Source organism: Heloderma suspectum, chromosome 1 (genome assembly GCF_057233095.1).
Source record: "Heloderma suspectum isolate Gila_16-S chromosome 1, 16-S_ref, whole genome shotgun sequence".
NCBI lineage: Eukaryota > Metazoa > Chordata > Lepidosauria > Squamata > Helodermatidae > Heloderma > Heloderma suspectum.
In genome coordinates, this window is record NC_139458.1 from 225900718 (window position 1) to 225919310 (window position 18593).

An 18593-nucleotide genomic window follows, 5' to 3' on the forward strand; every position below is an offset into this window, starting at 1 on the left:
CTTACTGTTGCTTCTTGACCCTCGTACAGGTTTCTCAGGAGACAGGTAAGGTGGTCTGGTACTCCCATCTCTTTAAGAATTTGCCACAGTTTGTTGTGATCCACACAATCAAAGGCTTTAGCGTAGTCAATGAAGCAGAAATAGACGTTTTTCTGGAATTCTGCATGCACATACATCTCCGCAAAACTCCTCCCTCCAGAATTATTCTTCTGTTGTCATTCTTCCAAGACCCCTTCTCAACAACAGATGGATCACTCTGTCAGATTCATCTTCTTCATGAAGTCATGATGACAATCTCTGGACAGTGGCTTGGTCAGCGTGTCAGTGATCATCTCTTCCAGTGAACAGTATCAGAGCTCAGTAGTCCCTTGCTCCTGAGAGTCCCTAAACAAATGATGCTTTACATCAATATGTTTGGTGAGGGATTTATCTGCTCAGTCTGTACCAACTTCATGCATCCTTGGTTATCCTCTAGGAGAGGAACAGGATCGTGAGTACTAAGTCCCATGTCTGACAATAGCTGGCAGAACCAAATTGCCTCTTGACAGGCATGTGCCACTGCCACGTATTCAGGTTTTGGTGATGAGAGTGCCACAGTTGTCTGCTTTTGCTAGCCCAACAAATGGTCCCTTCACCGAACATGAACAGATACCCTGTAATGGACTTAGGGTCTGTCATATCTCTGGCCTAGTCTGCATCCACATAGCCAATGAGTCTTGGATCAGAGGTTTCTGGTAGCTTGAGTTTAATGTGTATGGTCCCTTTTAGGTATCACATCACACTCTTTACCCCACTTCGGTTAGATTCTTATTCACCAATTCCTTAATTGTATCTGGGTGTCTGTGTCCAAAACGTCTGTGCCATAGATGCACGCATCTGTAATGCGCAGTCTCCCTTAAGATTTTGGCTTCCTCATTGCTGGATATGAGCTGGTATAGTTGACTGCTCACCTTTCCCATGGCTACAACTCTTGATCATGCACTCCTGTCCCTGGAAGTGCACTGTGAGTCCCTTTCTGGCTAGGTGCTTTACAGATAGCAATGGTGAGCTTAGGTCTGGAACAAATGAAACATTCTCTACAAGTACCTTCTTTGGACCACCAGATGGCATCAGGCAATTAAAAAAAACCCTTTCCCTTTTCCCATCACAGTCAGGGCCTGTCCATTAGCAAGATAAACTTTGTCTTGGAATTCTTGATCCAATTCACTGAAAAAATTATTAGCATTACACAGTGGCTGGTTGCACCACTGACTGTGCACCAACCAGGGGCACCATCCCTCTGTGCTGCTTGGAAGGTTGCATTCCAGGGATCATCCTGCAACTTGTTGGTTACTGCTTTTGCCTTTCATATCCCTGCTGGTGCTTCCACTGCTCTGCTTTCCAGATTGCACATTCTTTCTTAAAATGGCCTAGCTTTTTCATCTAAAATATTCTCATCTCTGCTTTATGTTGGGGACTTTCATCTGTTTCTAGGGCAGTTTCTGGTCTCTGGGTCCTTCCCATTGTTTTATTCTCCTTTCTGTGGTTGCATTCATCAATTAATTTCCCCTTTACATATTCTAGAGTCAGCTCAGTGTCTGGTCTGGTGTCCAGGGCATAAATCAGAGCAGTGTAGGATTCAGGAAGGCTGCATAACAGAAGGGCTGTTCTGTTATGCACATGATCATCTTTCAGTGGTTCTCCAATTCCTTTCAGCTTTTCTACAACTTCTAGCATGGCATTAATATGTGATGAAAGTTCTTCATCTCCTTTTAGCCTCATGTCATATAACTTTCTTAGAAGGTGGAGCTTGCTGTTAAGATTAGATCACTCATGTATGCCTTTCAAAGCTTCCCACGTTCCTTTTGCAGTCGCTTGTCCCCTTATACGTATAAGCTGGTTATCTTCAACCGTCAGGGCTATTGTAGACCTGGCTATTCTGTCCTTCTATTCCCAGGCTGCAGCATCATTACTGGATCTGCCTGTGGTTAGAGCCAAGTCTGCTGATTCTTTCATTAAAAGCATTTCTATTTTAAACTTCCATGTGTGATCATTGCAGTCATTAAGCCCTTCAATGTTTTTCAAATCTCCCGCCATTGCAACTTGAATTACTTACTGTGAAGAATTGTTGGTCTCACCCCAACAAGCCTGCAAGGTAGGCCAGGCCCAACTCAGCCACAAGTCTTCCCAAGATTACCCAGTAGCTTCCCTCCCAGGCCTATAGGCACTGTATTTAGCAATGAAGTTATACAGGACACACCACACCAACTGGAAGTTGAATAAAAGTTTATTAGGGGAAAGGAACAAAGAGGAAGGGAAAGGGGAGAGGTGGTAGGTTGTACAGGAAATTACACGCAAGATTACAATACCCAGAAGCCAGAAATGTCAATCACCTGGGCACACACTCCCAGGAGCAAAACAATAAAACTAGCTAGTCTGTCCTATACATACCAAAGTATGGAGCTCTCAGGATAGCCATCGAGCAGCAACACAACTTAGTACCATCAGGGCAAAAGAAGAGACACCTGCCCTTTCTTTGCCCCCCCCCCCTTTATTGACCAGCCTTAGCAACTCAAGGTAGATTTGAAACACCCAATCATCGCCCAGTCCCAGGACACCCCGCTACACCCTCCAAGGAGGCTGAATCTTCCCACCAGACACAGCTGTTATCACTTTCCCAATTAGCCAGAGCAGAGTGTGGCCTTGAACTGCCGGGCTGAGAAATGGCCAAAATACAATCAACTTCCAGGTGGCTACTTTGTACATGACAACCCGATCAGCCATCATGGTTTCGGCTTCCACTACCCCCATTCTTGACACTTACCTTTCTTTCTGTTCACAGTGTGGTCAGCTTCAGAATTCTGGGCCACATAACCTGATAGCAGAGGATTGTTGATGAACACGAGTCTGAGTCTAGAGAAGAAATACTTTTAAAACTGGAAGTTTACTTAAGTAACATAACTTCATAGAATCATAGAATAGTAGGGTTGGAAGGGGCCTACAAGACCATCGAGTCTAGGTCAGTCCTGCTCAGTGCAGGAATCCAAGTCAGAGCATCCCTGACAGATGGCTGTCCAGCCTCATCATGAATGCTTCCATTGTGGGACAGCCCACCACCTTCCTAGGTCATTGGTTCCACTGTCGCATTGCTCTAACAGTCAGGAAGTTTTTCCTGATGTTCAGCCGGAATCTGACTTCCTGTAACGTGAGCCCATTCTTCCGTGTCCTATCCTCTGGGATGATCAAGAAGAGATCCTGGCCTCTTCTGGTCCTGACAACCTTTCAAGTACTCAAAGAGCGCTCCTCTGAACCCTCTCCAGTTGGTCTGCATCCTTGTTAAAGTGCGGTGTTCAGAACTGGACATAGTACTCCAGATCAGGCCTAACCAGTGCTGAGTAGAGGGGAACTAGGACTTCACAAGATTTGGAAGCTATACTTCTATTAATGCAGCCCAAAAGAGCATTTGCTTTTTTTTGCAGCCACATCGCATTGTTGGCTCATATTCAGCTTGTGATCTACAACAATTCCAAGATCCTTCTCGCTTGTAGTATTGTTGAGCCAAATACTGTCCATCTTGTAACTGTGCATTTGGTTTCTTTTTCCTAGGCGCAGAACTTGGCATTTATCCCTATTAAATGTCATTCTGTTGTTTTCTGCCCAGTCTCCAGCCTATCAAGATCACTTTGAATTTTGTTTCTGTCTTCCAGGGTATTAGCCACCCCCCCCCCCCGCAATTTTGTGGCATCTGCAGATTTGATAAGCATTCCCTGCACCTCCTCCTCCAAGTCCTTAATAAAAATGTTGAAGAGCGCTGAGCCCGAGATGAAGCCCTGCGGTACCCCACTTGTTACCTCTCCCCAGTTTGAGAAGATCCCATTGATAAGCACTCTTTGAGTCTGACTCTGTAGCCAACTGTAGATCCACCAGATCATTGTTTCATTTAGCCCACTTGGAGCTAGTTTGCTCATCAGGATATCATGGGGCACTTTGTCGAAAGCTTTGCCGAAGTCGAGGTATATGATGTCTACAGCATTCCCACGGTCCACAAGGGAGGTTACTTGATCCAAAAATGAGATCAGATTCGTCTTGCAGGATTTGTTCTTGACAAATCCATGTTGGCTTCGAGTAATCACTGCATTGTTTTGAAGGTGCTTACAGATGGATTGCTTTGTAATCTGCTCCAGAATTTTCCCAGGGGTTGATGTCAGACTGACTGGTCTGTAGTTCCCAGGTTCCTCCTTTTTGCCCTTTTTGAAAATAGGTACAACGTTAGCCGCCCTCTGGTCATCTGGCACTTCCCCCGTCCTCCATGATTTCTCAAAGAGAATAGACAGTGGTTCTGAGAGTTCTTCTGCCAGTTCCTTTATTCCTGTAGGATGCAGTTCATCTGGCCCTGAAGATTTGAACTCATTCAAAGTAATTAGGTGTTCCTTGACCATGTGCCTGTCGATCTCAAGCTGCAATCCTGCCCCTTCAGCCTGTACTTCGCCTTTGCCAGGGGGCTCATAGACCCTCTTTTGGGAGAAGACCGAGCCAAAGTAGGAATTGAGCACTTCTGCCTTTTTCTTGTCATCTGTTATCATTTTGCCATCCTTATTTAGTAGTTGAACCACCATTTCTTTCCTCTGTCTTTTACTATGCACGTAGCTGAAGAAAGCTTTTTTGTCGCTTTTAGCATCCCTCGCTAACCTCAGCTTGTTCTCAGCTTTAGCCTTCCTGACGCCATCCCTGCAATTCTGTGATACCTGCTGTTCTCTTCCTTTGTTGCTTGGCCTTCCTTCCACTTCCTATATTTGTACTTTTTTGTTTCCAGGTCATCTCTAAGCTTTTTGTGAAACCACATTGGCTTCTTCTGTTGTCCTCTGACTTTTTTTCTTGGTGCAATTGTTTGTAATTGTGCCTTTAGAATTTCCATTTTTAAAAACTCTCACCCATCTTGGGCTCCTTTTCTCATTAGAGTCACTTGCCATGGGACCTTACTGATCATTACTGTGAGTTTATTAAAATTGGCCATCCTAAAATCCAGGGGATGTGTTTGGCTACATTTGGCTTTTGCTTCTTTTAGACCCATGAACTCAAGTATAACATGGTCGCTTTCCTCCAGAGTTCCTGTAACTACTACTTTATCCACTAAGTCATCTCTGTTGGTTAGGATCAAGTCAAGGATAGCCGATCCCCTAGTTCCTTCCTCCACTTTCTGTAGGAGGAAGTTATCACCAACACAAGTCAGGAATTTCTTGGAGGGGCCATGTTTTGCAGAATTTGTCTTCCAACAAATGGGTGAAATTGAAGTCCTCCATTACTACTACATCTCACTTCCTTGCAACATTGGCAATTTGCTTTTCAAAAGTTTCATCCTCGTCTTCTCCTTGATTGGGTGGCCGGTGGTAGACTCGGACCGCCATGTTCCTTTTATTCTTTGCTCCATTTATTTTAACCCAGATGTTCTCGATGGGGCTACAAAGCTCATCCTCCTGTATTTCTCTGCAGAGATATGTATTTGTAGCATATAGTGCAACCCCACCTCCCTTTCTGTTCCTCCTGTTCTTTTGAACAAGTTATATCCTTCAATTGCTGTATTCCAGTCACGGGAGTCATCCCGTCATGTTTCAGTTACACCTATCAAGTCATAATTTCCCTCCTATATTAAGAGTTCAAGTTCGTTCTGTTTGTTTCCCATACTGTGGGCATTAGTATATAGACATCGAAGACCATGTGCTTTATCGTCTGGCTTCCTTCCTACATGTTTGTGAAGACTGTTATTGGGCGCTATTAGAGCTGTTGTTGTGTCCGTTGTGGTGCATGAGCTTTTGTCCATTGTTACCCCCAACTTTACATCTCCCTGCCCCATAGGACTCAGTTTAAAGCCCTCCTGATGAAGTTCTTTATGCTGTGGCCAAACACATTCTTCCCAGCCTTTGTGAGGTGCAACCCGTCCCTTGCCAACAGTCCATCTTCCAGGAAGTGTAGCCTGTGGTCCCAGAATCCAAATCTCTCATGTTGGCACCACCTTTGTAGCCAGTCATTCACCCGGAGTATTTTTCTTTCCCTTTCTATCCCTCTTCTAACTACTGGAAGGATGGATGGATGAGAAAGCTATCTGGGCCCCAAAATTTTTGAGTTTCCTTCCCAAAGCTTCAAAGTCTGATGTGATTTCTTCATAGCGCCTCTTGGCGGTATCATTTGTTCTCACATGGATGAGAAGAAAGCGTTACCTGTCAGTGGGCTTTATGAGTGTAGACAACCCTTCAGTCACATCTCTAATCCATCCCCGCAGGAGACAGCGTACCTGGCGAGTCCATGGGTCTTCGCAACATACTTGGGTTTTAATCCCACACAGCAAGGCGTGTCCCACAACTTCTACTCTTCTCTTTTTGTTGTTGTAGGCCTTGGTTTCATTGCCTCTGCTTGACTGACATTCAGCCTCTTGCTCATTCTCATGTAGGTTCCCCTGTGATTCTTCCTCTGCAGGCTGTCCTCCAGTCTCATCCTCAAGTACCTGGAAACAGTTCCATAGCTCCACTGCTTCCACTGTGCAGAGTGGTGTCTAGTTCTTCTTCTCCTAACTGTCACCCTTTTCCACAGAGTATCCTCTACTGCATTTTTCCTCACCTCAGCATTTCCCACTTCTGCCTCAGCTTGCTGTTTCTCTTCTAGCTTCTGTTCTTCACTTTGCTGCTGTAGTTCCACCGTTCTGTCCAAGAACTCTTTGTGTTCTCTTATTCCTTGGAGGGTCACCAGTCGCCGGTCCAGTCCTCTTACTTTTTCTTCCAGCAGTGTGATCAACTTGCACTTGTTGCACATGTAGGCCATGTTGTTCTTGGGCAAGAAAACAAACATTGCGCACACCTTGCAGGTCACCACCACTGGAGAGTCTTGTCCTTCCACAGTCTCTATTCCCTTTATGTTTCTAGCTTTCTGATGGTACTGGAATAGCCTGTGCTTTGCCCTCTATTCACTAGTGGTTAACACTGGGGTTTAACACTGGTATGGAAGTGTGTGTTACAAGAAAATAAATTGAAAACTAAATTTGTTAAGGGCCTCCCCCTTGACCTCCCCTGCCGAACTGCTCTGCCAAACTCCTGTTTGCTCTCCCTATTCACTCACTCCAGTTGCTCGCTGTCTGGGAGCTTGCTTGCTTGTATAGCCCCTAGACCAGCTGGAGCAGCTTGCTCTGCTCTGCTCTGCTCTGCTCTGCTCAGCTAGGAGGCAGGAAACAGACTGAAACTCCCTGCCCACACAGCTGCTGGGAGTACTCAGGCCACACCCCCTCAATTCAGGAGCACATGGTGAGCCCACAGCGACTCAGAATGGGAAGTCCCCTGGGCTTACTCCAGCCCACTCACCACTTTGCCTTTGTCTCCTCTTCCACTGCAACTCCTCTTCCAAACACCTGTTTGCTCTCCCTGTTGGCTCACTCTCTGGGAGCTTGCTTGCTTGGATAGCCCCTAGACCAGCTGGAGCAGCTTCCCTTGCTCTGCTCGGCTAAGAGGTGAACTTAAAACAATCATGGCTTCTACTAAGTTATGAAGAGAGAAAACTGTGCGAGCTTCTCCTAGCACCATCATGCCGGGAAAGATAGGAAAGGAATGGCTTCCTTCTAGGCAAATAAAGGAACTTACCTGATTACTAGGTGATGCCTACTATCTCCCCCCTAGCCACTGGTGGAGTGGTTCATTCTATTAACCCCTGACCCCAGAGGTATCCCCAAAGGCTTAGAGTGCAAAGTCAAGTTAACCCTTGCATGCACATACATCTTCTCCGCAAAACTCCTCCCTCCAGAGTTATTCTTCTCTTGTCATTCTTCCAACAGATTTTGGGTTATACAAAAGGAGCAAGGTCTGCAAACGACTGTCCTTAAGTCTACATCTGTCTGCAATTTTTTGTGCCCTGTTTTTATTGTTAAATGTGCATGTATACTTATTAAAATCTTAAAAGTTTTATTTTGTTTGCTTTTCCACATTAAAATTTGCTTGTTAGCTGAAATTATATTTCTAAAACATATAACTGAAATTATTGGACATAACTGAAATTATATTTCCAATGTGTTCTAAGCATTATTAAACAGTGAAGGTATCCTTCATAAAAAGCATAAACACCGTTTCTGTTCTGTTCTTAAGAAAATAAGACGAAAATGGAATTATCTTAATTGATCATAATTTTGGTTTGTTTGTTTGTTATTATGAATGTTATCTCCCCTGAGGCTCTCAAGTAGGATATAAATTAAACAATATATATTGTTCAATTCAGATCCCAGAGCTAGAGTGGAGGTACTAAAGCAGCAACAGCCATTCCCAGGTTATGCTACTCAAGAAGCTGGATACTGCAACAGAAGCAACATCATGAGACTTGTGAACTGTTCACCTAAATCACCACATCACTTGCATAATAGGTTAGTGTAAAACTTGTTTTCATGTATGTGTGTCTTCCATGCACTAAACTTTTCCTAACTAATACGTAGTTCTAAATGAATATATAAATAAACGTTGTATTTACGCTTTGACTTATCTGTAAACACACTCACCTACCTTTCAAAAGAGTTTTATGTTTCAGCAACATCTAAATGGTTCTTTCTGTTTATCGGCACCAGCTGCTTTTGTGCAATCTGTATCTGAATGTGCAATGCAAGCAGTTTGTAAAATCTGCTGCACTTCATCTTCCAGTTATTGCTCTACTTCATTTTCTTTTAATTTAGTTTGTTGGTCAACTAAAATGTATTTATTAGTGTTAAGCAGACTAGAAAACCTAAAAGGGGCAGACTCCTTCACAAAAACCCTGTGGGTGACAATACCAGGCTCCAAAACCAATTTAGTATTAGGAACATGGTATCATCCCCCAGACCACACCACTCAGGGTGATCTTGAGATGGAAAATGAAATCGGCGAACCTCCAAATGAGTAAGTGTTGTAATAATGGGTGACTTCAGTTACTCTCGCATATACTGGATAAATGTATGTTCTGTTCACGACAACGAGATTAAAGTCCTTGATTCCCTTCTGTACCCTAGAAGAGTTGGCCATGGAACCAACCAGAAGGGAAGCAACCCTGGATTTAATCCTAAGTGATGTTGCCTAGGACCTAGTACAGATGTGAGTGTTGTTGAACCAGTTGGAAACAGTGACTGGAGTGCTTTCAGATTTAATATGAATTTAAGTGGGAAATTGCCAAGGAAGACCAACATGGTCACATTTGACTTCAAAAGAGGAAACTTCTCTAATATGAGGGAACTGGTAAAATGCAAGTTGAAAGGGGGAGTCAAGAAGGTTTAATCCCTTCAAAATGCTTGGAGATTTCTCAAAACCACAATCACAGAAGTTCAGCTAGAATGTATACCACAGGTTAGGAAAGGTAGCATCAAGTCCAAGAGGTCACCACCATAGTTAACAAGCAGTGTCAAGGAAGATATTAGAGAAAATAAGGTTTTCTTCAGAAAAGGAAGTCTTGCCCAAATGAGGAAAACAAAAGGGAATGCAAGCTTGTACAAAGGAAATACAAGCAGACAATAAGACTTGCGTAAACAGTCATTTGGAACATTCTAGAGCTGAGCAGAGCTTTAGGCAGGTGTCCCACCCACCCCCTGTGCACAGGTTCCATGGCATGACTCCGGTCTCCTTCCCATTTCTTGGTGCACCACAGCAGAGGAACAATTTAAGAGTGAGACACAGAAGCAGGGAAGAGTGGATTGTGTAAGGTCACAGATGTCCAGTTGAAAAACTACCATTACAGGTAAACAAAAGCATACAGGAAATATATCACAACACAAAACCAAGAAGTGTTAAACCAATTGGGATAAGCACACTGATGAAGATAAATAATATCCCCCCAAAGCTGATAATATTACATTATCTATACAAACTAAAAACATATATTCAAAGACAATAAGAGGAGAATACAATTCAGTTGTGCAATAATATCCTGCAGTACCAAGAATAACCAGAACCAGAAATGAACCAAATGTGTTTTGACCTAAGATCTTCTTCAGTGGTCTAGTATATACAAATGGTCTAGTATGTAAAAAGGTGTGTGTGTGTGTATTCAAGATCTTCTTCAGTGGTCTAGTATATACAAATGGTCTAGTATGTAAAAAGGTGTGTGTGTGTGTGTATTCAATCTCAAAATGCTTGTTTATATACACACAGACAATAGACAATTGTCTACAGACAATATAGGACAGTGCAGTATCACCACCAGCTCAGGCACAAATTCATGGACCTTGCCAAATAAATACACGTGCCAGAGTGTGCATGTATATGCGTGCATGCTCTCTCTCTCTCTCTCTCTCTCTGAATAGCAAAAAAGTGAAAATGGGCCTTATTCTCCACTTTAAATATATAGTTGTGGAAAAGGCAAGGAACTGCAGTAGTCTAATATCCAAAGGTTAACCTAAAAGCTAATGGAATCACTCAAGAGGCTTCCCTTGCAGGAACCTACAAGCTAAGAGGGTTGATGTATGAAGGAGAGCCACTACTGTAGTAAGCTGGCTGAGTTTGTTTGCAGTATTTGCATTTTATAAGATTGTCTCTGAAGAAGGAGCCTTAGTCTCCAAAATGCATCGGGCGTAAATGAACAAATTTCACTTTGACACCTCTGAGAACTTGTTCTGTCTTGGCTTTTCATTGTCTGCCAGACAATCTCCAGCAAAGGAGATATCTCAAGATACTACTGTTATTCCCTTGTGCTTATGTCGGTGTCCTTGGTTAACTGACTATTGTGTGTACTGGGAATTTTGTTAAATGGGAAGATTTTACTATTTTTATATCCTATAGGTTTAGCTCTGCTTCTCAAGCTTCATCTAAAGATCCTGAACATTCATTAACCGAATACATTGCTCATTTGGAGACCATTCAGCAGAGATTAGGAATTCTTATGCCAGGTAAGATAGTTTGGATAAATGATGAGACAGCCATTTGGCTTTCTGTCCTAAATCGTACCCAGTCTCCCCACATGGGAACATGTCTGCTCCCGCAGAATCTCTCAACTTCTTTCCCTTACCTGTCAAAGAAATCAATGGAGATTGCCTGAAATATTGTCAAAGGAAAACTGAAAAAAACATGCCTTTTTATAACTAAGACTGAAATTGGAAGGTTTATCCTTTAAAATAATTTATGGTAACTAAAAATGCATTTTATTATCAGTTGGAGAGTTGACCTAGCCTTCCTCTTGCTCAAATTTTATTCCCAACTTCCAAATATAAATAATGACTGTACTAGACTATATTTGTCCATAAGCAAGCATCTTGAAAGAATCAGCTGGAAGTTGTAAATTTGGTCCTGCTTAACCTCAGAACCAGCATCAAATGGGTCCAAAGCACCCTGGTGGGTAACCAAGCTAATCCCAACAGACAAACATCACCACAGACAAAATTGTAAATTGAAATCTATTTAAGGCTTTATTTCAGAAAAATACAAACTATAAAGAAAGTGGCATCATGGTTATATGAATGTTAGAAACTTTCTCTATAATTGCATGGAAAGAGAATGCAACAAAAATAGAAGATTAATTAAAATACTTGCAATTACCAAAACTGGTATTATGAATTTGGCTATTAGGAAAACGGCTTGAGCTTCTAACATTGTTATAACTCCTCCTTCCAACTTTCTCCTGTTTATTACTTGCGGTTTAAAGCTAAACTAAAACAAAACCAAACTTGACTAAAATATAACTGTTCTCTCCCTTTTCCTCCTCCTGCACATTACTTGAATTATAAAAATAACGCTAAAACATTGCTAAGTTCCTCTAGGCATGTGAAGAATCAAGGTAGAAGTTAGAGTGAAAGGAAAAACCCAAGACTTGGGAATAATTCTAAGTCCCATCTTCAGAAATAACTCCTAGTCTGAAGCTCAGAAATAACTCTTAAGACCCAAGCCCAGAAATAATTGTACGTCTCAAACTCAGAAATAACTCTGAAGCCAGGACTTCTGAAGTCCTAACTTCAGAAAATATTTCAAGTTCCAAAGCCTAAGAGTCTAAAGAGGTCCATAGTTACCCAAATCCTTGGGTCTGGTGGCACAGCAGAAAGAGGGAAGTGGAGCAGCAGCAGCAGGAACAGCAGCCGAAATGAGCTCTCTCACTACCTGTGCTTTTATGCATTTCCTCTGGTCAGAGATGGGGGCCCCAATGAGTAATGAGACAACCATCTTCCAATCAAAATGGGGGGGGGGGGTTAGACCACTCGCTTACTTCAATCAGAAGTAAGGTGTCTCATCTATCTCCCACAATGTCACATGTTTGGGGAACGTATTTGGCACCACTACAAACAGGTTATTTTGAAATGTCCTAAAACATGGCCCAAAGTCTGCCATCTGGCCATGTTATCTTGATGTATTTCTTTGATGTATTTCTACATTTTTAAACTCACGGTCATCTTTGGTCATATCTGCCTGAACATCTCCTCCCAGTTGTTGCTTGTGCTCAGGGCTACTGCCCTGAGCCCTGCTCAACTAGCATCGAGTAAGGACATTCTCTTATTAGCAAGTGTACACCATGAGATGTCAAAACAGTACTTTTCCTCCTCTTAGTAGGCATCCAAGCATGCTCAGTTCTTCAGTTCATCTCACTCATACACTCTGCCAGCACACTGTGGCCTTGAACAAAGGCCGCTTGCAAAGTGCTTGTAAAGGCAGCTGCATTTTTTCCTTTCGTCAAAGACAGCCCTACAACATCTTAGTTAAGGGTCTCAGTTAGTGAAATCACATCAATCAGCATAGAATCAAACTTCAAGGTCTTTTCACCCAGGGGTCAAGAGGCTGGTATATAAGACTGATTCATAAATGCGAGTCTGGGTCTTTTAGGGGCTCTTCTTGTAGGTCTCCCCAAAACCCTCAGATCATTCAACCAGATCATATTAGCCATCTTCAGTCTTTTGTTAGCAATATTATTTAACCCTTTTAGTACCAGATTAACGGAAGTTGTGTAGCATTGCTTCAGTGGATTTATTTAAATCAAGGTGTTTTTAATTGCTGAAGAAAAAAGTTCAGTTTAAACCAGTGATTTCCTGTTTTGTAATTCATATATTTCCTGAACAATATGCTCACACTGTGGACAGCACCTGCATGCAGTGGATTCCAGTAGGGCAGGGGTCTCTAACCATTTTGTACCCTGGGCACCACCACAAATTAGCTGCCTTAGGGAGGATGGGGGCCAATAAAACAAAATGTTGGGCGTGCCCCCTTATCTGTGTTTGTGTGTGTGACTGAATGTGCACACTGTGCGGGTGCTACTCACTCTGTCTCTCTCTCTCTCTCGCCATGAATTTTATCCTCTAGTGACTTCATTCCCTAGTGACCTCCTTGCACTCTTAGTAAGAGTTTTAACGGGTCCTATTACAACTGTTCTCCCAGTTCCTGCTATAGTGTATGAGCCTTTATCTGTAGCCCTTACCTCTGGGCTTTCGTCTCCATTCCTCCCAAGTTTCAGGTTAAGCTCTCCTGATCAAACTCACCATTCTTCAGGCAAACACATTCTTCCCAGTCTTTGTGAGGTATAAGTACATCTCCAGCCAGCAGTCCTTCATCCAAAAAGCATAAACTTCCCTTCCTTCCTTCCTTCCTTCCTTCCTTCCTTCCTCTCCTCTCCTCTCCTCTCCTCTCCTCTCCTCTCCTCTCCTCTCCTCTCCTCTCCTCTCCTCTCCTCTCCTCTCCTCTTCCTTTCTCTCGAGCTCCTCTCCCCCCACCCCCTGGCCCCTCTTTCTCTCTCTGGTTCCTTGTTCTCTTTCTTTCCTTCTTTCTTTCCTCCCTCCCTCCCTCCCTCCCTCGCTGGTCCCTCTTTCTCTCCCCCCACCCCCAAAAGTATAGAGCAGGGATCAGCAAGGTCAGTCGTCCTCAGGCTTGCATGTGGTGGTGGGTTGGTGGCCTGGAGCTGCGCACCCACACACACAGCATACGCAGTCTCTGCATTCCACAGGTACTTTGGGTATCAACAGGGGCACCAGTCATTGCAGCAGGAAAATCCCCTAGAGCCCTCTGGAATCCGTTAGCCCAGCAGTGGGAAATGTTTGGCCCTCTAGATGTTGCTGGACTACATCTCCTATCAGTCTTAGCTAGCATAGCCAATGGTGAGGGATGGTGGGAGTTGCAATCCAACAACCTCTGGAGAGCCACCCATCCTGCATTAGCCTCTGGGAGTCGACCATTTTAATAGGTTCCCCCACCCTTGCCGAGTGGAAAGGCTGTCAGAAGTCTAAAGTCGGTAGGAAGCAGAATCAAACCAGGAGCATGCCATTTCTTGAAACTTTGGTTTGGAGAAGCGAAGAACATAATATCTGAATATAGCCAATGTCTTTCCATGAGACGAAAACTAAATTTCTATGCTGCCTGATTAGTACTTATAATATCAATAATTTGCCATGATAATAGATACCTGTGGTATTTGCCATGACTTGCTATGTCATAGTGCTTGATTTCAAGTCAGATATCATTTGGTCTTTTATGCAGTAGTAAAGCAGGCTTTTAGTTAGACTTTTAACATGTTTGTATTACATTCAAGTTTCATTGTAAGTCATGTTAATTTTAAAACAGACTTCATATAACCAATTTAAAAGTAAACTACTGTTCTTTTACATTTTTCCTTGCCTTCCCTGTATACATCTTTTCATTAGTAAAATTAAATGTTAGGATGACAAAATTAACTTGAATTTGTATGAATTTAGGACAATCTCAGCTATAAGAAAAATCTTAAATGGAGTGAGAACACATCTTGGATCTGAACTACAGAAACTTCCAGGCACTGCTTTATCCTCCAGTGAATGCCTTGCACAAGCCACATAACCTGCATGTATAGGATCTTTCAACACTGATGTTCAGTTGAATAAAAGGATCTGTGTCTGTGATAATTTTTGCGTTGGATATTTATACAAAATATTTCTAAATTTTAGTGTGCTTAAGTTTTGATATTCCGTATGAAAATAATGCTTCACAGTTTTTATACAGAATTACTATGATGTTTACAGCAAAAACAACTCTACATCACTGATTATTAATACTAAATGCTAATGTGTGTGCTTCTTTTTACTAAAATAATTTAACTGGATTTCACAAACAGTTATTAAAAGTATATTTGACTTCTATTTAGAGTTCCTGAAATTGTGTCTATTTCTTTCTTACTGTCTTTATAATTGCTATTTTGCCTACTTTTAAAAAGGGAGGGACATTATTATTTTGCAGGCCTTTTGTATTCTAGAGTTCAGACTTATCCAACAAACACTTGCCTAGTGTTTAGTTGTGCTAGTCAAAGGAAGAAGCTCCCTCAGTCCCTATGCATTGACCCACTCTGATGGAGTAAATGGTTGTTTAACTATAGGTTATTGCTGGGATGGGCAACTTGTAGGGCAAAACATTTGAAGGGCTACAACTCCCATCAGCCCAAGCCAGAACAGCCAGTGGTGATGGATGATGGAGACTGTAGTCCAGAACATCTGGAGAGCTACAAGTTGCCCACCCCTGCTTTAACAAGACATGAATGAGCCTAGCCTCCCCTCAGGTTTGCATACTCCTCCCATCACTTCTCCTCTTCCACAGCCATGAGTAGGAGTTTGAGAGCTTTCACTTCCACTTTTGATAAACCACAGCTTGCCATGTCATCTGAACCCACCAAACTATGGTTAATATTAACTATGGTTATTTCAAACAAGCCAACTTCAAACCATGGTTACTGAAGCTGGCTTGCTTAAATGAACCATAGTTAAGATTAACCACAGTTCTAGGTTTGCAGAATACAGTAAGCTGTGGTCAGAAGCTTCCAAATTCCTCCTCCTGGCCACGTGGATGGAGGAGGAGGGCGTAGACAAGCCCAAGGGCAGTCTAGGCTCCTTCATAGATCACTAAATCAGCCATTGTGAGCCCAGTTATTATCTCTGCTCCCTATTTACTTTAGATGAGGCTTGTGGGGTTTCACCAGAGTTTGCTGATGCCAGTATATCAATAGCATAAGCGGACTGACAGTGTTCGATACTGCCCTGGCTCTAGCAGAGGGGGGTGGGGGTGGGCTCTGCAGGGACCTTCATGGCCCAGGCTCCTCTTCAGGAGAGGAGATACAACAGAGTATCACTCTCTTAGAGCTCAGGGCTATCCGCCTAGTTCTACACAACTTTGCCTCCCAACTGGATGTCTGGAACATCCTAGTCAGGACAGATAGAACTGTGGCCAAAGCTTACATCAACAAACAGGTGGATGTAAAATCCAAGCCCTGCAGAGAGAGGCCATGAAACAATTCAGGTGATCACAGCCCCATGTCCACTCTGTCAGAGCAAACACCTAAAACACATTTTAAATGTCCAAGCCAACTGGCTCAGCAGGAAAACTCTAGACGCAGGGAATGGTCTCTATGCCCAGTGGTCTTCAAGGAGCTGATGACATCATTCGGCATACCCTACCTTGACCTCTTTGGTTCTTCCTAGAATGCAATGCCCCCAAAATTTGTCACCTACTGCCAAACAAAAGTTACAGACATCAACCAGTGTATGGCCACTGAAAAAGACAAATTCCATGTTGGGAATCATTAGGAAAGGAATAAAAAAAAGCCTGCCAATATCATACTGCTCTACAAATCTATCATGTAACTACACTTGGAATACTGTGTACGGTTCTGATTGCCACAGCTCAAAAAGGATATTATAGAGGTGGAGAAAGTGCAGAAAAGGGAAATCAAAATGACCCAGGTTCTGGAGTAACTCATGTATGAGGAAAGGTTATGTTTTGGGCTTTTCAGCTTAGAAAAAGGTAAGGAGAACATGATACAGATGTATAAAATTATGCATGGGGGCATGGCCTGCAGGCAAACAAAATGGATGCATAGTGAGACTGCTGTGATCTGGCAGGCAATTAACAGCAGATTCAGAGCTAAAATATGAATGATTTAAAAACAACAACATAGCACCAGAAAAGGAATGAAACAGGTTACAGCACTGAGCCAAAAACAAAGCTTGTGATCCTATTTTCAACAGCAGGACCTGCTCTGAGAGTGAAGACTGTACCAACATGGTGGCTGTGATGGACAGGGCTGTAGTCCGCCCTTTCCTGGGTCAACCAATCACAGCCCCCGGAATGTTGTGAAGCAGTAGGGAAAAAAACTGTTTTGAGGATGGGACAGTTCAGGGAAGGCTGAAGAGGGGGAAAGGAGGGAGGCTTGGAGCAAGGGGGGGATTGCTGTAGGAGTTCAGGGAAAGGTTAAGAACTGGTACAAATGTAACCAAGTTAGCTGGGAATGTGTTGCAGTCTGTTCTTGTGATAAAGGGAAACCTGCAAATAAAACATTCTTTCTCCTTGTTATGTTAACTCTGGTCTGTCAGGGAACTTATTGGGCCCCAACCACACTCATCATAGACATAAAGACACTCCGGCTTGTCCATTTGAGTAACTTTATTCCCTTTAAGGAAAGCCCTGGGAGCGGGTTAAGTAGAAGGTTTAAGGTGGGTGATGGGAGCCTTAGGGTACTGAGAGGTAACATGGGATAAGGCTGTCACATTGTGGTGACGAGCAGTGGGATCTTGTGGAGTTCTATTTGTCTAGAAAGGGCCGGGGGTGTGTGTGTGTGTCTCGGTTTAGGATATTTTGGTGGTGTGTCGGTGTTTGAGAGAGTGGAGAAAGGTAGAAAGCAGGTACCAAAGAGGGTTTGGGGAAGGAAGAAAAATAAAAGTTGTTTCCAGTAACTCCTGAGGTAAAAGTTTGGGTCAACAGTAGGGAGTTACTGAGGAAATAAGTTAACAATGAATTGCCAGGGTGGCCACAGCAGAAATTGTACTTTCTGAAGTAAAACTGTTGGTATGAGCAGGAAAGTACTTGAGGCATACAGTTTCTAGGCAAAAGGCTGGCAGGAGCCTGAACTCAGAGTGATTTCTGAGGTATAAGACTTGGGTAAAGTAGGAAGAAATAGGAGTGGAAGTAAAACCAAAAGTCAGTAGACTTGTATGTTAATTGAGTATTTCCTGAGGTACACAAAAGGGTATTATGGAGGGAAATGAAGATATGGATCCTAAGAAAGTGAGAGGACCTCCAGGGAAAAACCCTGGAGCAGCAGGTGAAGGGCTTAGTGATCCAGGAATGGATGGAACGGACCCCATAACTGAAACTGCTGACATAGTGGAAATGATATAGCGGATGATGTCGTCAACCTCCAGGGTGTCTCCCACACTAAATGACCTTTATTCCATTTTTTAAAAGATCAGAGATAATGAGCTATCAAATTACCATGCTTGAGTTCTGCTTCAGTTCCCTTGTGAAAAAGGAAAAGCCACAATAAGAGGAGCTAGACCACAGCATCATCTAGTGGCTAAATAATTGAACATATGGAAGACTCCGATAAGGGGGGAAAGAAGCACATGTAAGGGGAGTCCGTCTTGATCTTGCATTTAAAATGGAAGCAGAAAGCCCCATTTTAAATGTGGGGTTTTAGGCTGGTATAGAGATGCTCATAAAGAATTGTTGGTGATGCTTGTAGGAGCTGTGAGAACCAAGATCGCTAGAACTTGGAAAAGGACTCTAATTCTAGAGATACCTTGAAGAATATGGTCAGTTGCGTGGGAGGAGAAATAAACCAGCCATTTTCGTGTCGCTAGAGGAAAAATACAGGAAGACAACTTTGTAGCAACTTGGTATCCATTCTTAATGTTTTTCTGAGAA

General features: G+C 42.9%; 1 protein-coding gene across 19 annotated transcripts in view; it reads left to right on the forward strand.

Annotated features, from left to right (window-relative positions):
* Window positions 1-18084, forward strand: part of PCNT (pericentrin) — a 278152-nt gene extending 260068 nt beyond the window's left edge. For 11 of the 19 annotated variants that reach the window (XM_084820798.1, XM_084820789.1, XM_084820783.1 and 8 more), the window contains 3 exons: window positions 8230-8371; window positions 10746-10852; window positions 14627-18084. In XM_084820798.1, coding sequence (XP_084676924.1) covers window positions 8230-8371; window positions 10746-10852; window positions 14627-14643 — 266 coding nt within the window. In that variant the 3' untranslated portion in view covers window positions 14644-18084. The remainder of the gene's footprint in view (window positions 1-8229; window positions 8372-10745; window positions 10853-14626) is intronic. The other 8 variants (XM_084820836.1, XM_084820845.1, XM_084820854.1 and 5 more) reach the window with 1 other exon arrangement.
* Window positions 18085-18593: the final 509 nt, after the last annotated feature.